At 36.9% G+C, this 21667-nt stretch overlaps 1 protein-coding gene across 1 annotated transcript in view; it reads left to right on the forward strand.

Annotated features, from left to right (window-relative positions):
- The window catches only part of ZNF407 (zinc finger protein 407), a 344031-nt gene that overhangs the window by 119750 nt on the left and 202614 nt on the right, over window positions 1-21667 (forward strand). The window contains exon 4 of the mRNA XM_055703745.1: window positions 14917-14991. Coding sequence (XP_055559720.1) covers window positions 14917-14991 — 75 coding nt within the window. The remainder of the gene's footprint in view (window positions 1-14916; window positions 14992-21667) is intronic.

Genomic DNA, 21667 nt, shown 5'->3' on the forward strand with positions numbered 1-21667 from the left:
TCATCGTTACTGCTGGAATGCAGTAGCATGACCAGTTGGTGATGGGTTAAGGGATCAACTTAAAGAAATCTATCTTTCAGGGGGCTGCATGGCTCAGGGGATTAGTAATTGGATACAAATCCTGTCACCTCCAGACTGTCTGTTCACATGCAGCTCATCTTGATACTGACCACAAGTTGTTACTGTGTTACTGTCTGATGATTTTCTGATAGCTTCTCTTCTGAAAGTTTGGTTTTTCTTACTCCAATAAAAGTCACCATCAGAAATGGCACTGATGTTTGTTGTCACATTGGAAAAGAATCAAAATTGAAAGGGCACAGAAACTGAACTTTAAATAATAGTGACTAAAATTAAAATTGGTGGAAAATAGAGGGATATGAAGAATTACAGACCAGTGAACTGTAAGCACTGGGTAAATCGAAGTTATATTTTAGTATACAACTCTAAAACATAGTCATAATGCCAAGGCTATGTAGTGTTGCAAAGGAAGCATATTTCCAAATATTTATACATGCAGGCAGGCTATTTCTTGTAAAGCAGTGAGCAAATATAGCTAGTCTGGATAGCCATGCATCCTTTAACAAATTCCTTTACAACAGGAGAATAAATACCTAGCTAATTGTGGGTTTAGAGTTTTATTATGGATTCATGAAACCTTTTAGATGGATTGTGTCATATCACAAAGCATGCAATAGGCATACTACAGCTGACACACTACTGCTTAAAAAAAAAAAAAAAAAGGGAAAAAATCTCTTAGCCATTACTATTTAATTACTAACACCATTATGAGATTGTTCTATTGAAACCATTGATTGTTCCACTAAGGCAGTTTGGCCGTTTCACAGGGTCTTACCCAGCACTGATCAAGCTGCATCATTGATGTTTTATTTTTAAGGGTATGAAATGAGTCCTACAAATTACGCATTTGACAGATACATCATCTAGTAAAAAGAAGGGAATTCCTTTTTCTTCTAAAAGCAGTTTTCTGTTGTTGGACTTTCTGAAGGGTGTGATCAATATGTCACTGTGCTTCACAAGAAGTTCTTTTGTTGAACTTGTGCAGAAGACAAGTGCTTGTTGAAATTGTATTGGTAGAGAAGTTGGTGCTGTTTATATTTAATGGGATTGTCCATACATTTTAGGCCCTCATTACACGAGGTTCTGTGTGTCCTCTAGTTCTCTTGAATACTTTTCAGGACTGTATGGGAGGTGCTCAGCTTGTAGCAGAATGGAAACCTTTGCTGAATCGTTAGGTTTTTCTGGCTCTTCAACTGTTGTTTAGGTCACACTTAAAAAGTGCTAATAAAGAAGGGCTTGCATAAGTAAATTCTCACATATGTAGGATAATCTGTGGGCTCAACAACATTTGCAAGGTTCTACCTGTCATAGGAATCTTATGTGAAGCCCAGGGTATCTGCAGCACTGCCCTTCCTCAAGAGGAACTAAATTGTACCATACCGTACTAGAGATGCTCAACTCTTGCTAGGTCAGTGGTCTCAAAAACACAATTTCAAAAACTCTATTTATGATAAATTTAAAAATATTTCAGTAAGATATAGAAAAACCAGTTTCTTTTTGGAGGATTCTGGGAGCTGTATTTATTGGAAATTGTACTGTCTGTATGAAAAATACAGTTGCTTTTTATATTTAGGTGGAGTTTTTAAATGAAACTAAATGAAGTTTAATGGCTTATAACATTGCATGAATTTGTCAAAACTGATCAGCTGGATTGCTACACAATGAATACTGAAAATGTTCTGGTTTTTAGGCTTATAATAGCCTACAGCCATTCAAAAGTCAAAATGTTATTTGATGATTTCAGAATGTTAATGAAATTATTATTAATAGCACATATATTAATCTTAATGATATATGTAAATACGGGCAAATGTAAACCTCTGTTAACACCAACAAGATTATTCTACTGCTGAGAGTAAACCTGGGGTTAAATTTTGGTGATCAAGCATAAACCAGTCTGCTCTAAATGCATCAATAAAAAAAAATCTGTTGAAGTTTAAAATTGGGTACAGGCTCAAGAGATTTGGAGTGTTAGTACAAAAAATTTTTGAAAAGGAAAGGATGATTGTATTTGTTTTTAAATTAGCAGAAAATAGTAACAGACACTGTGATTAAGTAAAACAATGCAAAAGACTTTGCTTAGTTAATAAATGAATATGTGTGGGGTTCTTTCTGGGGCAAGGGAAGGAGCATATATCATTGTCCACTGTGGATTCATTTGGGTAATAAGTAGATTTGGCTGGCATGATTTTTGTTTCTATGCTTTCTGTTCTTTAAGTTAAAACAGTCTTTCTCTTGTAAAATGCATGTAATTATTTTTTTTTTTCTATTTGGTGGTGTTAATGAAGCCATATTATGGCTTTCATGGTTGCTTTATTTAATGCCAGGATATTTTTTTTAGGAAGGCAGCAGGTTTACGTCTAGGGACTGTAGAAATTTTTTGTCTGTAGTTACACGTAGCAAACGGCATGATACATATTTTATTGCAATATCTATCTTTGAAAAGGTAAATTTTGCTAGTAGGATATGATCTCTATCTTGCAATGTGAAAAGGAGAGGGTGAACTCTATTATATAGGAGAATTTCATGGCATTTTACCTGTTGAGGGCCCTGTAGAGCCAGAAGTATAGTACAGTAACTTGACTAAGTGACAGACAGTAGCAGCCGTGGTGTCACTGTGCATTATCACCTCATGCTAGCTGGAAGCACTCCCTGAAGCCGATCTAGGTTGTATAGTCCTAGATGAGGTCTTCATGGGTGCTGACCATAAAAAGTTCATCAAAGTAATGAGGCGAGGCGAGAGCTTGGCGCTCATGGGCAGAGCTCAGCACCAAGGAGTGTGAACCGGCTCCAGCTGTGACAATAAAACAGCAGGTGGCTGCTGTCATTAGGGGTGGCAGATGAGGCAGGGGACTAACATTCAGCCCACAAAACTCTCATTTGTTAGCCATCGCCACTGTACCATGCAAAATAGCTTCCATCTCAGTCAATTTTACTTTGCAAAATATTACACAGTCGCCATAAGAAAATTAGAGCCTTGGGTTTACAGGTTCCTTGGATCTTATTATCAGAAAACTCTGCACTCTCAGGTTATGTGGAAAATTGGACTTTTTTCTACCTTTTTGAGGATCTTTACAGTAATTTTATAATAGGATGTTTCCACCCAGGCATGTGTTTATTGGTTAATATTTTGGACTCTTTTGTTTGTAACTCTTTATAAAATCAATTCCATTCATGCATTTGGCTATGTGTTGCACAAAACTTTGCCTGCTATTCAGTACTATAAAAGTTGCACACTGGTCAGACTATTTCTCTCTCTATGTCCAGGTACTCTGGACATTTAATGTCATCAATAATGGTTTTGGGGGTTCTACTAATCTGTGAAATTGTAAAGAAATGTAACAGCCCTTTGATTGTTTTTTTTTTTTGTTTGCTTTTTTCTATTTATAACAAATGAGAAGGCATTTTGTATGTATTTAATTTTTGCAGAGCATAATTTAAATTGCCTAAAATTTGAGGCCTTCACTGAAAACCAACCCAGGGAACTCGGCCCTTCCAAAGTATGGAATGCAGCAAGCCCTATGGCCTGTGTGTCCCATGGGTCAAACAGTGAGGAGCTGCGTTTGCTCCCAAGTGAGAGCCATTTTACTTCCATTGCGTTGCAAAGCTAAGCAGGGTTGCGTGTCAGTGCTTACATGCTCGGTTCCATAGCTGCGAGTGACTGCTGGGAAATACAGTGTTTTCAGGTGGTCATTTGGACACATAGGTGGTTTTGTGCACACATGGCTCAGTTGTGAGTGTATTTAGTAAATTTCAGTGCTTTAACAGGAGTACATTTGTGAAAATCAAAATGTGATGTAATACTGAATTAAATGGAGTACCACCATGTGTGCTGGTACCTGTGTTGTCTTTGCTGTCAGTTCCCCTCCTACTGAAAGTGGACCTGTGAGATCCCATCATTTCATGCTAGCACTTGAGATGGGGGTGTGGTTGCAATCACAGCAAGGATCATAAAAGGAAAAACTCCTCAATTGAAACTTCATTTCAGAAAGACAGAGACTGAAAATATTTTTTCTTTTAAAGAGACGTGGTTTATGTCTCTTTATAGGACCAGGTTGTCGCTTTGTATATAAAACCTGAAGTTCTGTAATTTATCCAGTTGGTCATATACATCAGAAACTTGTTTGGCAAGCTCAGAAAAAGCTGAATTTCTTTTATTGCATCTTTTCAGGTAATTTATCAAGTCTCCTTTCTTTTTTAGATAGTATGCCATAAGCTTTTGTTTGCAACAAAACTGATTTCTCCTTCACTTCTTTGTTCATATGTACACTCAATGTGTGTATGTAAGTATATCTAGACCCTTGAGATCAAAGATCTTTTTTTCTTAATTCTGTTGGGCACCTATGTAGTTCCCGTCTCTCTCATGCTTGATTTGTGGCCAGAAATGGTCAGAGTTAATCTCAAATGCTGGCTGGGACTAGAATATTCTTTGCCAGAGAACATCTTCTGTTGTGTCACAGATATCATCTTTATGACTGTACTGATTTGTCTGATCTATATTCCTTCAATTTTCCCAGACTGATAACAGTCTTCATACCTAGTGCATGCAACATCCATATTGGACTGCAAGAATGGCTTTTTTTTGGTGCAAAACTTCCTTCTGAACTCAGTGAGGTGTTTTATTGCTTTAAGAACAATTATATCTCAGGTGAGTACTCTATTAATCCCTGCAGTCCTGGCTTTGGACTTCTCACTTATGCCTGAAGTGAGTCCTGCTGAACATCAAAGACAAACCTAAGAAACACCAGACTTTGTGCTTGGCAGCTTTAGTGACTAGTAATTCTCCTGCTAAGTCTGTGGCTGAAGTGATGAGAGGTGTTACCGTTCGCTCATGGGGCAAGTGAAGTAATGCCATTGTTACCACCTGGAATTCTCATTTGGATGGACTTCCGTGCTGCTCTTAATATCATCTGCACACTGTGTTCAGTGCCATAATTTGAGAGAGTTTTGTAGGTCTGTAGTACTTGCAGAGTGCATAAGAGTCCTTCTGGTCTGTATATCATGGTTTCCTCTAATAGTCCCGATACTTTCTTCAACCAGCGTCCTCCTTATTCAGTGGCAGGAGGAGAAAGTTTCAATTCTCAGCTTTTGAGGAGAGTTAGGGGTGGCTGTGGTGGGAATAGCTAGAGACTTGAGATGCCGGTTGAGACTGAAAATTCTGAGCTTTTATTTATGTTTGATTACTAAGAAGATGTCTACTAACAATGAAAAATAAACATTAATCAAACGTACTAGCCAAGTGTTAGGCATACTGTATAGTTGGTCTGATGCCACCGCGTTTAGTGGTTCTTAGTCTATAAGGTAGGAATGGCAGGCCTGAGAGAGAGACCTTGGATAAGGACAGCCAGAACCAGGGTGGGTGTTCTCTTTTTCCCCATGTGCTGCAAACATGTTTATGCGTATACAAGTACCAGATGCATTTTCGTGCACTGAAACTGATCTGATCCAAAGGATTACCTTCCTTTTTCCTTGGCTGGAACCAGTCTGTTCTGATTTGACCAGACTGTTGTTAAAGGTTAATCCATGTGAATGGTACTTCTGATGGTTACAGATTAGGTCCTGCTGTCATCATTTTACTATTTTTATGCAGTTACAGCTACTTTGGCAAACATATATTCTGAAGTATTTTGCTTTCTACCTTAAGTCAAATGGTCTTGTGGAACGCCTGGATGTAAGGCAAAAAAGATATGTTTTACAGCAGAATTTAAGTCTCAGGAATAAACAAATCAACCAGCACTTGCTTTGCTATGTCAAGCAAAGACCTAGGGCAAGATTCTCACTAGTCACACAGAGTCTTAGCTCCAGCCACCATCTATCACCAGCAGCAGTTTCAAATTGTGGGTAAATTGTCAATAAAAATTGCGTATGCCTTCTGAGTGTGTATGACTTCTGAGCAGTTAAGTCATCAGATAGTGACCAATTTATTCATCTCATTCCTTTCTTTGTACCTCGCAACTTTGCAAAAGACCACAGGCACTGTAAGTGCTCAGTTGACTGAGTTATGTATGGTGGCACCATTACTGCAGGCCCTATGTGTTTTCTAGCCTACAATCAACTATCTTTAGATTTGTTTTGATTTTCCTTTAAAGACAAGCAAGATTAGATTCTTTTGATGATGAAGATTTAACTCTCAAGATGGCTCTTCCTGTAGAAGCTCTGCACAAACCTGGTAATTCAGTCTGCCATGCAATTTCAAAAGTGACTTTTTATTCAGGAAGAGCAAAATATTAGAACTAAGTATGTTTGTTTGGTTCTATCCATTCTACTTTCAAGTAGAAACTCAGTGAAACATCCTTATGCTGGGGTAGTCTTACATGCTGTTTCTTGCACTTTCAACATGCATAGACTTCACTCCTTGGAATTGCTAGGAAGCTGTGTACAACCTGTCTGCAGAAAGTCAGATATTTCAAAACTTCTGTCAGGGCACCTAGAGATGTGATTCACCTGATTTTCCCAAAAGGTTGAATCTACTTTGAAGAACTTCCCACTTCAAACATTAGTCTGTTCATCCTGCGATCTCTTCCCAGATGCAAGATGATGGTACGTGGAACTGATGCCTACTGCATCAAATTCTATACTTGAAGTCCTGAGCATGCTGGAAAAAGGGACTGGATCATGAGTAGGGAGACAGGTCAATGTCTGAAGAAAGGGACACAATGGAAAAGGGAAGGACCAGAGTTACAGGAGTGTTTGGTGTACACATTATGAGAAAAGAGAGGACATAAGCAATTTCTTGGTGGCAAGGTTGGTAGGTGCTCTTGGATCACAATGCTTATAGCTGTAAACCTTAATTTATGCTTAAAGTATTCATTTAGCATGACAAGTGTGTTCTCTGGTGGTGACATGTTTCTGGATGTTGATGGTAATCTCTTCTCAGATGCAGGGTACTCCCAACACTGAGCCTAAGGTTGAATTTCAGAATTTAGGCAAAGTGGTTAGTTGTTCTGCATTTTGGTAGACTGAAAGGCTGATAGCAGTGCTACAGAAAGCACATTGTGATTTATTTTTTTTTTGTTAGTACTTTGCGCAGCTGTTAGGTTACCAAACACCTGTTAGAGGTGACAGTTACAGATGTTTGATAACCAATGAAAATTAATAGAACATGTGGTTTTTTTAGCTTAGAAGTGATTTGGTAAGGTGTGTTTAGAAATGTAATTGCATACTGCTGCTGTCTACCATTATCACTTAACATTCATTAACTCCTCTGAATATTGAAACAAACATTTCTTGTAGCGGTACTAATTTTCTCATATATTTGTAGGGTGATTGCCTGACAGAGTGAACACCTTCTGACTTCAAAGTTTTTGCCACTGTTTAGCTATTTTTAGTTTGCTCATCAAGTAATCGAAATAGAGCCATTTGTTTACTTACAGTTACCAGTTTTTATTGTATCTCCAAATCTAAAAGTTCCCAGTTGCACTCTTAAATTTCCTCTCACCTTTATGTTAATAACAGTTATCACTGTCTGCACTTCGCTTATTCCTGCATCTGCTATTGAAGGGTACTTTTTGTATTTAAAAAAACCCACCACCACAGAACACCCAAACTAATAAAATTCAGAAAATTTCCTGTAGGTAACTTAGAGGAAACCTTTCTGATTTCAGTTACAGAACAAGTAACTTCAGGTGAGGCGCATAATAACAAATAAGTGAATTCCTTCATGGGGGAGGAAATAATGTAAATACTGCCAATGTATTCTTCTTTTGCCACAGTCCTTGCAATGACAAACTAAATTTCTGTCCTGGATGTTTTACATTATAATGTACATCCCTTAAAAGTGGGATGGTGAGAGAACTCAGCAGCTTTGGATGGCAAGATCTCTCCAGGCCAGCTTGAGCAGAGAAGCAGAGGATGTTTTCTGTTTTATTTAGTTTGCTCTGCCTTTGTACCCAGGTCTGTTCTGCCAGACTATGTCAGAGGAGATAATTGTGCCTATTGCTACTACTTTATGGCCATGTGGCTAATAATTCTTTCACATCTTAAGGGATGCAGATTGGTGGCAGTAAGTAACACGAATATGTTGAGGGATGTCTCTCTCTTCTGGTTGATAGATAAAGGAATATGCAGGAGCAACACAGCTGATTGATTGATAGTGCACAACTCATCCATAATGATCTGTCTGATACAGCAGTAAATTATTCTTGAGATTGATGCAGGTCATTGAACAGTACATTGACAATCCTGTTGTCTGTCATCCTATTCAAAGCAAGTCAGGAACAGTAGCTGCTGTGATACTCAAGTCTACCTTAGGTGTAAGCTGTGTACAGGTGTTCCACTAATATAAGTTGTGGTCTTCTCCATTTATTTATTTTTTAATTGGGTAGCTTGGCTTCGTTGCTAGCTCATTACAAGTAACAGTAAAAATGAGATGAGGTATTTTTAGAAGAGAAAGTTGTAGTCTATTGCACCAACAGTTTCATATTGACATAAAATTCATTTTTGAAAATGTTGGGTTTTGAACTTCAGTAACCAAACATCTCCAGGGAAAAAGTGAAAAGTTAATAAATAATTAAGAAACATACCTGATTGTTGCACAAAAAAACAACCCCAAAACCTTCAAACTTAAGGCAGAAAAGCTAGTAATTCTCAGAAATCTGAAAATTATGTTAGTCTTTAGGTTGCATGAATTACCATGATATTCTTGCCGTGATATTCTGGCTTTTGTCTTGTTCATGATGGCAAAGTTGTCCTCATTTACCTCTTTCAGTTTCTCTTTTCAAGAGGAAAAGTTTGCATTTTCCAGTCTGCCAAGTTGCTCACACTTGAAGATGAAAAGGAAGAAGCCACATATGCCAAACATATGCATTTTACTTTCCAGTTTAATTATGAGTTTTAGTAAGGGTGGAACATAAAATAGCCATACCCTGCTTTAATGCATGGGATCAACAGGGAGTATAAGGCCGTGTGTCACGGTACTCTCAACATTGCAGAAAGGATTATTGTGCATGACTTGTTAAGCTTCTGAAATGTTATGGATTTAATATTACTATTATTTTAACTTAAGAATAACTGAAACTGTTATTTGGAAATAATAAGACCTGCTTCATTTGGCTGCTAAATGAGTCAGCAGAAAACCCCAGCTTTCCTGTGCAGGGTTCTAGGACTTGATGTCCTGTCATAGAGGGCATGAAGTTTTTCAGATATTTGGATGTTTTCCACACTAGACTTCGCCCTGCCAGATATTTACTTGAACCTGACATCTTGTCACAAAGGGCATGAAGCCTTTCAGACTACTGGATATCTTCCACACCGGATTCTGCCCTGCCAGATACTTTCTTTTAAATTGAGTCCCTTGCGCACAGTCATGCAAGAGAGTTATCAGCGCCCCAGTCTGGACCCTTCAGAATCAGAAAACATCCACGAATGATGGACTTGTCTAAATTCTTGGGAAATTCTTCTATTGATGCATGGAAAAAAAAAAGACTACTTGTTCATAGAAAACCATTGTTTTCTGGGCAGTTCTGCATTTTCCTTTAAGCTCTTGTTCCTGAAGCTGACCTACTGAATACAAAATTCTGAGAGACAGATGAGATTTGGGTAGCAAATTTTTATATAATTTTGAGACTTTATAAACTTTTTAAGTTTTTTAAGTTTGTATCAACTGTTCATGTACTATTTGACTAAGTGCTGGTTTGAATATATGAAGTTCTACTTTTACACATAGAGCATGTACAAATCTAAAGTACATGCAAAAATTACATGTACAAGTTTTATTGAACATTCCAAAATACATGTAGGTCATGATATTCCTTGAGACACCGCACTATTTCTTTCTCTTGCTAACTGATACCCGTGTTGGCATGACTCCATGTGAACCACTCATTCGACTACAAACAATTAGGGTGTGCAGTGTATATAAAGACACAGTAAAGAACAAGAACACTTCATTCCGGTAGTAACAATTGAGTCCATGTTGATATCTACTTGCCCAAACATACCGTCCTCCTTCTTGGCATGATCTGTGCAGCTTGCCTTGATTTTCTGGTTCCTTGCCTCAGGTGAAGATAGAAGACAGAAATTTAAGTACAGATCATGGAAAATAAAAACTGATGCAGCCAGAATAATACATTATTTCCTCATATCCTGTGATGGTGTGTAAAAGTTTAAGAGGTCCTTTTTCTTACTATTCCTTGAAGCTGTCAGATTTCCCAGGTGATTTATCCAAAACAGTAAACCATTCTTTCTAACTGCCTGAAACCTATGATAAAACCAAGTACTAAATAATAATAATTTTAAAATAATAGCTCTCTTTTCTGCTTTATGTGGGTTGGGTTTTTTGGGGGGTTCTGTTGTGCTGGGTTTTTTGTTTTGTTTTGTTTTTTAAAAAGGCTTTCAAGGAGCTTTTTAAAATATACTCTGTACTTGGGGCCTGCATGTCATATAGTAGCTTACCTGTATTCTCAGAGTCAAATTTGTGTATAAAGAGGTTCTGGAAGGTTTAAAGGAGATGTAAAGGATATTGAGAATATGAATAAGGGGTAGATATTCATTGTTATTCTCCTGGACTTTTCTGTTGTCATTGAACATTGTTGTCTGTAAGATAAATTATCCAAGAGCAGTTGCAGGGAGCAATGTATCCACTGAGAAGTGATTTAAAATTCCTCTTCAGCTGCTGGTTACCTGGTTTGTAGAGTCCCACAAAAATAAATTCGCATGCTGGTCCTCCTCAGTAGTTACGTGCAGTTACAAGATGACTGGTCTGTTGACACATCTTCAAGTGACTTTCTGGAGGAGGTAAGATGTAGCTCCTTCCTTGGAACTAGGCCAAGGCTGAGCACTTGGTAAATACTCAGGAAACACTCAGATTTCAGACTTCACGATCCAGAATTCTTGTTTTGGTTTGTGTGTCTGGTTTTTTTAACTTGGCTTTTCACTAACACAGCAATGTACATATTAAAAAGAAAAGAGCAATTATAGATTCAAAACATAATAAAACCTAGAATCTTTTGCCCTCTCAAAACAAGATGCTTCACAGAGGACAATTCTCTTCTTGCAGAGAAAATGAGAGAACAAACAATGCATGGCAGATTATTCGTATTCCTTGGGTACTGTGATAATAAACATTTTCCATGCTGAAAAGCCTGTATTACACTAGAATAAAAAGTAGAAGTAAAGATTGTCCAGTAGGTTTCTTAATTCCCAGGATTAGAAGTCCTTTTGCTTCTTTTGTACATTAAAATGTGCTTTTATAACTGAAGACAAGTCTGCAGAGGTTCCTAAATCAGTTACTGGCATTCTCAGGGTGAGTCCAAGGTACTGTTTTAAGTCTGCCATGGAATATGAGTGGACACGTTCCTACAAAGCCACAGCACTTCTAAACTGAAAACAGAATATTCTGCAAACTTATTTTGGCAAAGGTGCTCATATATTTATGATTAAAGTTATTTTTATTTATAGTTTATGTGCAAAAAATTGTCCGTAGGGAGTGTGGATGCTATTCTAAAGCCCATTGTCATTTTTGAACTTGTCTTTCATTTATCCTGAAGTTTGAACATAGTGTATAATGCAGACAACGTTGCTAGTTTGGAACCAAAGTAGTTGAAAACCACTAGAAAAGTTAAACCAACAGAATGTCACTGAAAGCAAACAAAATCCTCCTGTCTATTCACCTTTTTCCACTGCAAGAGGAGGCTTCTAGGAGCAGCCTTTCTACAGAATGGAGGGAGCTCCCAGTGACCATGACTTGGATGTATAGGCTAAACATTTCTGCCTTGCGAGACCTGACACTCGGAAGAGCAGGTGGCCTGTGACTTCTTGTCTTCATGTGAGTTGGGAATGAGTATGTCCAGATCAGAGTTTGTAAAACTGGTTCCAGGCCTCTGCTCAGGCCTGGTTTGCACATTCTGGAAACAGTAGAGGATAGCAGGTTTAGGTTTTTCCTACTCCCTTTTGATGCGTTTGTGAAACCAGTTAATTTTTAGCATTTGAACATTTCTATTCCCACTAGAATTAAAAAATAAGAAATGAGAAATTCAACGATGTCTGAATTGGTGCTTGCTGCAGCTGATGCAGAGATTCCCTTGGATTTGAAGATATATTAGAGCGATGTATCTTGAAAGCATCACTCCTTAAGTCCTCACTGGTGCCAGCCAGACTTCCCTTAAGATTTATTTGAAAAGACCAAGACTAAGTTATGTCTATTTATTCAGTTCTGGCAGTATATTAGGAATAACTGATTTACCTCAGCAGAGGTAAATAGCATAGATAAAACCAATATTTTTTTACTATTAAAACAGTAATTGCTTAGAAACGTGGAGTTAGAGAATCTACAGAAAACACTTCTAGTGTTTTTGCAAAGCCTGCAAATGCTGTTACCACCTCTCTCTCTCTCTCTCAATCTTTCTCTCTCTCTCTCTCTCTCTCTCTCTCTCTCTCTCTCTCTTTTTATTTCCTTGTGGGTTTTTGTTTGGTTGTTGGGGTTTTTTGGGGGGGCAAGGGTGTGGGGATGATTGTTCTCAAACTCAGCGTCCAAACCAAGATGTTTAGACTATGCCTTAATTCTAAGGAAAAAAAAAATAATCTTTTGTTTCAGTAAGGGTTGTCTCTGTTGGTAAATTTTAATTTTTTTTTAAACCTTGTTTTCAGTTTCTTATGAAAACAGCAACTTTGCTTTTATTTTCAAAGCCTGAATCAGGAAGGTGGGGAGCTGCTCCTGGAGCTATGCAGAGCACTCCAGGCTTGCGTGGAGGCATTCAGCACTCCTCAAGTCTAAAGTCTTCAAACCTTACATTAAAAACTTGAAATGTTAGTCAGCGCTGAGACACTTACTGAGTCAGTCCTCATTTTATTTGTGCTGTGTAACAGCAGCAAAACGGTTACTCAGAACCTAGATAAAACAGAGAGGAGGCAGCTAATGTGAGATTAATTGCTTCACATTATTAACAAGGCCTTTGTCTTTGATTTTGCAGAAAGGTATCTCTGTCTGTACCTCCTGCGGTTGTGCAGTGTAAGAAGTGTTCAGCTTTTGTCTGGAAGCTTCAAGTAAACAGGCTGAGAGGGAAAAAAAATAACTTCTGTAGAAATACTGTGTAGCTGGTTGCGATCTTTATATTCCATGTAAATAGCAAAGTATGCCTTTATAACTTCGATTGCTCATTGCCCTTTTCACAGCAATATCTTTGCTTTTATTTTCCTTTTATAGCAGGGGGAGAATGGAGGTTTTTAACAGGAAATACAAGTATTACTAAATTAAAATCTGTTTCGTACCTTTCACAGCTGTGTGGAAATGTTTTGTATTTCTGCCAAAAAGCGAGGGCAGTATGTTTTGAATGCATTGTGCTGTTATTAGAACACATTTTTTTTATTTTGTTACAATTATTTTCCTTAGGTACAGTAATTCTGATGACACTTGCATAGTAATGATGGTAATGCTGTGATAGATTATTCACAGTTATAATGATTATGATGCCATACTTATAAATTGTATAAGGAAAAGTATTTAAGATTTTTTTAATGTCTTTTTGTAAAAAATAAGGAAATCGCTATCATTTAAATAAGACAGAATTATATTCTTACACCTTAAGGGATGCACTAGAGAGATTCTCTGTAATAATGTGAAACTGCCCAAAGTAGATCAGACATGGAAAAGCTACATTAACATATTTGTAAAGGAAAAGTACTGTCTCTTGGCTTTTGTGGCTCTTATACCCCATAGTGCTAGTGTTTTACAGTCCTTCCATTGTCCATTACTGCAAACATGTCCAGATGAATTCAGCGTTTAATGTTAAAAATCTTATAACATGCCAGTTTGATTTGTAGCCCTTCATATCATAGAATGCTAATTAAAATCATATTTTTGCATATGTCATGCCTTTCATGTACATATGCAAATAGAGTCTATTGCCTTTCAGCTATTAGTAATTAACTTTATGAAGGACAGCTGTAATACATAATTAACAAAAATGTTTGCAAGCCCTTTTCACACTGAAAGTTGCAGCAGTAAAATCTTTGCTTATAGAGAGAACCATTTTAGTTTGAAGCTTCAGTCTGATATTTAAATTGTTTGAACCAGTCACATGATATAATTAAATTGATGTTATGGTTTTATCAGCAAAAGAATGGCAGTTGATAGGCTTCTATCTGTTTCATTGTGTATGTCACCAAAATGTAATTATATGTGTTTTTTTTAGTAGAAACACTATACCAGGTAGTATATATTTTGTTGCTGCTCTTGATGCTTTGAACAGTTGTCTTGCTGCTTTGAACAATATTCCTGCTCAAAGTGTATTCATGAACATATGCTTCACCTTTTCCATCCTTTTTTTTATAAGGCGATAAAATAACTAAGACTATTGATTTGTTTCCATGTATATCTCTTTAAATAATTAATACTATGAAGTTTGCCTAGACATAAGCAGTGATTAAAGCATCTGATCTTGCTGTATTTTTGTGTTACTCATTAAAAACAATGGAACTACTTACATGAAAAAGGGTTACAGGATGGGCCCATTAGACTTAAATTCAAAATTGTGACTAAAACTGTATTAGTTTATAACATGAGAAAATGTCATTAGGTAAAATAGACTATATTATTAGTATATTGTATAAGATGTTCTAATTTGCAAAGGGAAGCAGAAATAGGTTTTACCATTCTTTGACCAGCAATGTACACTTGTGATTACTTATTCATAACAAAAATAGCCAAGCGATTGCAATCTGAAAAAAAAACAACCTGGAGTTAAATGGACTCCCAGATTTAAGTCATAGTCTACCAGAGGTTTTTGAAAGTCTGCCCTTAATAAAATACACTCAAGTGCGTGCTGAAAACAGAAAAATACTGTATTTAAAGGAAAAAAGTATTAATAAAAAAATAATCTTCCTGGGTTTTCTCTTTGGTAGGGTGGCGTTTGTAATGAAGAAGCATTTGAATACTCATTTACTGGGCAAGCATGGAGTTGGCACACCCAAAGAAAGGTAAACTACTGTAATATTATTTTTGATTTTACCTTATACAATATCTGTAGACCTTATCTGGAATATTTAGCTTAGCCAAGATGAAGTCACCTGGACTTTTAGATCAGCTCTAACTACAGAGGGAGCTAACATGCTGAAGTGCTCATGTCTGTGGGCATTAACAGGAAAATTACTGTAGAAAAGTGTAGGATTTGCACATTTTTAGACAGTTTTTTTCACAGGTTTTGTATTCGCTAAAAACTTCCATAGTTGTAACTGTCCCTCCAAGTACAAAATCAAACGTTTTTGTTTTGGTTTGGGGTTTTTTGTTTGTTTTTTTGTTTGTTGGGGGGTTTTTTTTGGTCTTTCTGGCCTTGATTCCTATAGGTTTCTAAAATGACTTTCCAGGTTTTACATTGATCAGTGATGTCAAAGCCACAGAGGAATCAAAATGAAAGTTTCCTCAGTTTTCTTGGGTGAGAACTGAGATCTGATGTTTTGGCTATTTTTAAAATGAATTAGTTTATTTTTTCAGTCTGTGCGTAGTTAGTAGTTTTCAAACTTTTTTTGTAAGGAGGTTATTTTTTCTGTGGTTTAAAATTTAGCTGTATTTTAAAAGCTGAATGGGACTGTGTTTACAGATAAACACATTTTGCCTCAGATTTATTGGGCGCATTTTGGCATAGCTGTTGCTATTTCATTGAATTTTGGGGGCAACCAGAAACTTGATGTTTTTTGGATAGTCAAAAGACTGCATGTTCTCTTTCAGTCTGAGTAGGTGGGGGTATCCTACCTGCAGGGTTCATTGGATGAATACTTGATACTGTTTGAAGTAACTCATTCTTCCAGTGTAGGCTTTCATAAACGAAGAATACTTTCTGGTTTTGATATGAAAGAAGGGGAAAATAAATGATAGCTAGGAGTTGTAGGAGAACACTGCAGAACTCTTTCTGGGTCATGTTCATTTCTTGTTAAAGACACTGGAAATGGTAGTCAATTAGACCCTTGCCTCACAAGTTCATCATGCTTAAATCACTGAGTGACCTAAGAGTAGAGTTTTAAATTAGCAGATCATATACACCTTATGTTTGACTAAGCACCTATTTAAGTGGTGCTTATATTTTTAATGAGATTTCCTCTACAAAGCGCTTAACCAGAATTTCCCTAACACACGGTTATTTAAAGAGTTTGGAGATACTCTGTGTCATCTAAAATACAGAATGATGCATTGTAACAGTTACCGTTTCATCAAAGCAGATATCATATTAAAGTTTATGCTGGTTATCTTTTGTCATAGTGCAACAGTTACAAAAAATGTTTTGCTCTGGTGGCTTATTTTGTAACTGGAAGCATTCAATACCAATACGTTCTTTTATAAGGGGGTACTTAATGTATAATCATCATAAATACAACATAGATATAACTTCCATTACCCTAGTGAATATGCGCGCAATGAAGGAAACATACAATAGATTTCCAAATATAGTATCTTAGCCTGAGAGGCATATTTTTAGCGATCATCATGTTGAAATGAATTCCTAAACAAGCAGGATGCTATAAACTAAATCGGTTGTTGCTGGCTTTTGTTTACGTGTTTCTTCTGAAAGCCTTCTGGCTGTTCCCATTTTCCCCATTTCTTCCCACGTTCCTCGAAGACCTTCTAGCTGGCCTGCCAGCGTGGTGCAAGGAGGAAGGGGGGTCCCTCCCCTGCTGCCCCTCTGCGAGGTGGCAGGTTCACAGCCCTTGCAGCCCTAGCTGCCGGAGGAGCAGAGAACCCAGCTAAGGCCTGCAACCTCCCTGCCCCATCTGCTAGCACAGGCTGTTGCAGCTTTACCCCCAGGCCAGCATAAACAAATGATATTTGAGTGACTTCATACTCTTTTCTTTTGAAATTTCTTCATCTGTCTTTTGAGTATTTCTTATCTACAATACTTTTTTGGCTGGCACCAGCTTAATGTAGAGAAGCATCAAATAGCAGTGGCAGAGCTACAATAATAATATAATTTTCTAGTAGCAGTCCCTCACTGGTGATGGTAGACGTTTCAGCCATGTGATCTACTGCAGTAAATATCAAACCACCGTTGCTTTCCTTTCCACCTTTCCCTTCCTATTATGAGAGAGTTTGGTGCCTTTTAATACCTTTAGGAACCAAAAAATCCTTCTTCAGCATGTTAAACCATCACTTTGGGTACAAACATATTATAAATTAAGTTACGTAGTTTTCTTACCTATTTAAAACATTAATGCCTTGATTATAATTTTGCAAGCTTGCTATTTTTTAATTTCTCTAGGACAATATAATTAGTTTATTCTTTATGTTTTGAATTTTATTCTGCCCTCTGATACATTGCATATTATAGCAAATATTAATAGAAGCTAGCTAAATAGGCTGTGACAATTAAATTAATAATGCATTTTATTTGCAAGTGTTTAGTCTTCATGGTTTGACTGATATATGCAAAGATGGTAATTTATTAAAAGTAAATTCATGTAATTGTACTACAGAATTTGATGGACCAAAAAAAGTTGTCAGCATGACTATCATCATGAACAGAAAATTGAAACAAGTTCAAAAGGGTGCCTGAAAAAAATAGTTATAACCCATACACCCTGAGAAATTGGTGCCCTTTTAACAAACTTCTGAGGAAGAAATTTCTGGTGACAAACACTGAGGTAGTTCTGAGAGGGAGAGGCAAAATACAGTTTAGTAAACAGTACTGAACTAGCGCATCTTGCTCTCTCTAGCTTTCCATAACCCATAACCATTGCTTTTTTGTATGCATAAAAGGGAGGTGTTACGGAGGCTGTGGAAGTGTTTGTGTGTGCAGATAGAGATAATAAGTATAATTCATTATAAGATTGCTACTAAAACATCTTTTGATTTGAGTTTTTTCTTTTTTTTGGGGGGGGGGGAAGACAAAATTGATTTAAGGGGGAAATTCTGTGCAGTTGAAAATCATAGAAGTATAAAAAAATAGCCTTGTAGTAAAATGTCTGCACATTTCAGACACAAAAAAACCCTACTGCCTAGTCCATTATGATCATTACCATTTAACAGCTAACTCAAAAGTGGAGTGTTTTAACACAAAAATTCCTCTAAGGTATTTTTTCCTGTTGGAACTGTGATACTGATTTATTGTCAACTTGAATGTGTCTCAAAACTGGCGTGTTATCTTCTAAGTCCAAGGCCGGTACATATTTGGTACTTCAGTGTCAGTAATCTTCATGGGACCTATAACTATGTCTTATTGGCAGGATAAATCTTTGACTACACCTTTATTGTGTTGAGGAGACAATGTGGTTGAGGACAAGGTGAATGCGTCAATGGTATTAATGGCGCAAAGTTCTAATTTCTGTTACATCGTTATGATACTTAGGTGTAAATTGTGGCAAAACACAGAGCAATCAATATTTCACTACTGAGTATAAGATATATGGATACACACACGTAAAAGCATGAGCAAGAAAATAAAAATAAAATCACTAAATCATTCACCAGTGAGATTGGATGTTGCCACTATTAAGCACAACTCTGGATTTGAGAATTTTTCATATGAAAAATACATTTAATTATTCTTCAGAGACTATTTTTTTTTCAGGACACCATTAGTACACTACAACATGCATTTTGTAGTATATAAGACTTTGTTAACTAGAATTCTATCTGAAACATCTGTTTAAACTATTCTTTATATAAGTTTAGCACAGAAAGGCCTTTACAGACAGTTGTTCAATTACCTCATCTTCCTTATGAATTTTAAATGATGAGTTGCCTCTGAAGTAAATTTTTGCATATGAGAATCCCATTGAGTCAAATAAGATCATTCATATATATAAAGTTAGCTGGAGCTCAAAACACTTGCTGAACTGGAATCTGTGTTACAAAACATTTTCTGTAAAGGACATTAGTAGTATGTTTTGTTTTTGTAAGGTGGTTCTGGCATTTTTTCATGTACTTTAAAAATGGGATCAATGTTACAGTGTTAGTAACATCATATGAAGATTATATGATTCACACATGATCTTAATTGATTGGAAAAGCTGTGTAATGATTTCAGCTTGACAGCAACAGCTGTAAGTAAATACCTATTACTATGTAACAACAGCCTAAATAGATTTGAGATGCTTTTTCAAATAATGTTGGAATATAGTGTACTTCTAAAAATTATGTATTTTTTACACAACTGCCTTGAAGTAAAAAGAGGAAATTCCTAGTGCCTGTTGTTCAATGTGCTTGCATAAGCCTGTGTGAATTTTGGAATATCGAATGCTACTTACATGTGTGGTATAAATATCATAAAATATACAAGACTGCATTGTATGTCATTGGAAGGCATTGTGGAGATCTGAAAGAAAAGTAGCCAGGAAAAATGAATGGGGGTTTGATGTTCTGTATACCCTTTAGAAAACTGTTTTGTAATAAATAGCGGTGTCCTGATACTTCAATTTTGAATGTAAAACTAGAAGTTAAAGAAGTCCATCAGTCCAACTGTCTTCTATGTATCAAACTGTTAATCCTTCTTTGGAAACATTTTTCTTTCTTTGAGTAGAGAAATTTCTGATACTATTTTATATACATGTTTTGGATAATACTACTCTGTACCTGCAAAGTAAAAAGATCCAGTTGATGTACAGCAGTTTTTGGGAAAACAAATGGCAAAAGTCGCAGTGTGATGTGTCATACGTACAAGTTATGATACATCATCTTGTAATAACTTACTTGTGTTCTGAAGGCATGAGTGCTGAAAGTGACTCACAGAAATGCTTCCAGTTAGAGGTACTGGTAGTACGTATGGCTAGCTACCTGTAACCACCGGAGGGTGATGTGCTGAGTCTTGCCTTCAAGCTTTGTCATCACCTTTTACTTCTTCTTGCAAATAATGTTGCGCTTTTCAACTGAAACCTAACATTCTTAGTTTAACTAAGTTTAAATGAAATAATAACTTAATTGACTGTTTCCTGCATGTGGCTTAAAGGATCGTGGGGAGTTATAGAGTCATTCTTTGGAAAAACCTTAAGGAAGGAAGTTTATCTTTTCCTTGAAGTATTTACTAGTCAGAAGCTTGCAATGAGAGGAGGAGAGTGGAAAGGACTCAACATTTCAGCATTGATTAGGAGCAAAAGTTTTCCTTAAGGCCTACATTAAGCTTTCAGTATTTTTGAGGCTTACTTAATGTTCAAAAGTCGTATTTTCCTGTGGAGTTCAGCTCTTGGCTTGTGGTGTGCTGTTTCAGAGTGTGAGTGTAGGTACAGGCTCCACAGTCACTTGCTGCCTGGCTGCTCTCCTCTGTCGGTGGCTGACCCGAGGAACATGAGGAAGCCATTAGGGTTACCTGAGCTTCTTCAGGTCCTAGAAGTAGATGATGTGCTGAATTCTTACAGCTAGCTTTCCTCTTGGCTTGTCTGTAATGAGTCATATGCGTTTGCTTTGCTACAAAGAAGTGGAAAGAGTAGCCAGCCATTTATACTTCTGAAGACTGTTTTCACAAAGACAAGTGATGAATTCTGCATCTTATCAGAAAGAAAAATAACTGAAGGACTGTAAAAGAATGAAGTTATTTTACTACTACTGATTATTTGCTCTTCCTATCAAATCCTGACAATCTTACAGTTTAGTTAGGAGAGGTGATCTGAAGTAAGTTTATTTTAGTTGTCCAGTATGGTATGAGATGTTTTGGAAATTTCTGTAGTTAGCAACAGTCTTACTGTTGGGAAGGCTTAGCTGCTATGGATAGAAGATAGAGAGAGTGACTAATGGAATGCACTGCCCAGAGTGAGCACCTCTGGCTAATTTTAAGCATCAACAACAAGATGTGAATGATGATCGCATTGTGTTCATAAACAACCAAGTACTGTCTAGAGTCTAGGTTATTAGTTTCATTAGCAAGTGTATGCTGTCTGTGAATCTGTGGAAGACTGTATGGGTAGTTGCTGAAAGCTGCAGGATTTTTCACAGCAGTCTGTTTCCAAGGAAAACACAGTTCGTATAGTTTAGTTGCATGCTATCAGCCAAAAAGTAGTAAGCTGCAAACTGATCCCTCCTTCGGTGCAGTCAGCTGAAAGTAAGTTGTTCCAGTCATATGTACCAGCTTGCTTCTTCCTCTGTGTAAGTCAATGATCAGGCCGAGAGGGTAAGGATTAGGATGGCAATATATCTCTAAATCCCTTTTTACCTGCACAGGATTGGAAGTGAGACCTGTCCAGGCAGTTACACAGAGTATGTTACACTATTTTGAATGTGTACAGTGTTGTATTTTGTGGCATTTATGGATGTAAAATGTTCCATGTCCCAGGTGGTATCATGACTCTTAGCTTTGAGCAGTCTATAAAATACAACACAAATATTTGTTGATTACATTGCAAAGGAAATGGAAACATAATCTCCTGACTGTGCTGCAATGAAATATTTCTATATATTCTGAGGAATCACAAGAATTATTTTGTAGACTTTGGAAGTGAAAGCAGAAATGCTGTGATAAATGCTGTGTATGACTGATGGCAGAAGCTCAGCTTCTAGTTTTAAACCATACGCTTCACAATACTTCCATCAAGTTATAATGCCATCAGGACTATTTTTCTGTAGCCAAAGCAGTTTTGTAATCTATTAAGTAAGAATGTTTGTTTGTCCAAGTTCACTTAAGTTTCATTACCTTAAGCTGGAAACAAATGCTCGAGAAACATGTTGCAGAGTTGAACA

Source organism: Falco cherrug, chromosome 3 (genome assembly GCF_023634085.1).
Source record: "Falco cherrug isolate bFalChe1 chromosome 3, bFalChe1.pri, whole genome shotgun sequence".
NCBI classification, from domain to species: domain Eukaryota; kingdom Metazoa; phylum Chordata; class Aves; order Falconiformes; family Falconidae; genus Falco; species Falco cherrug.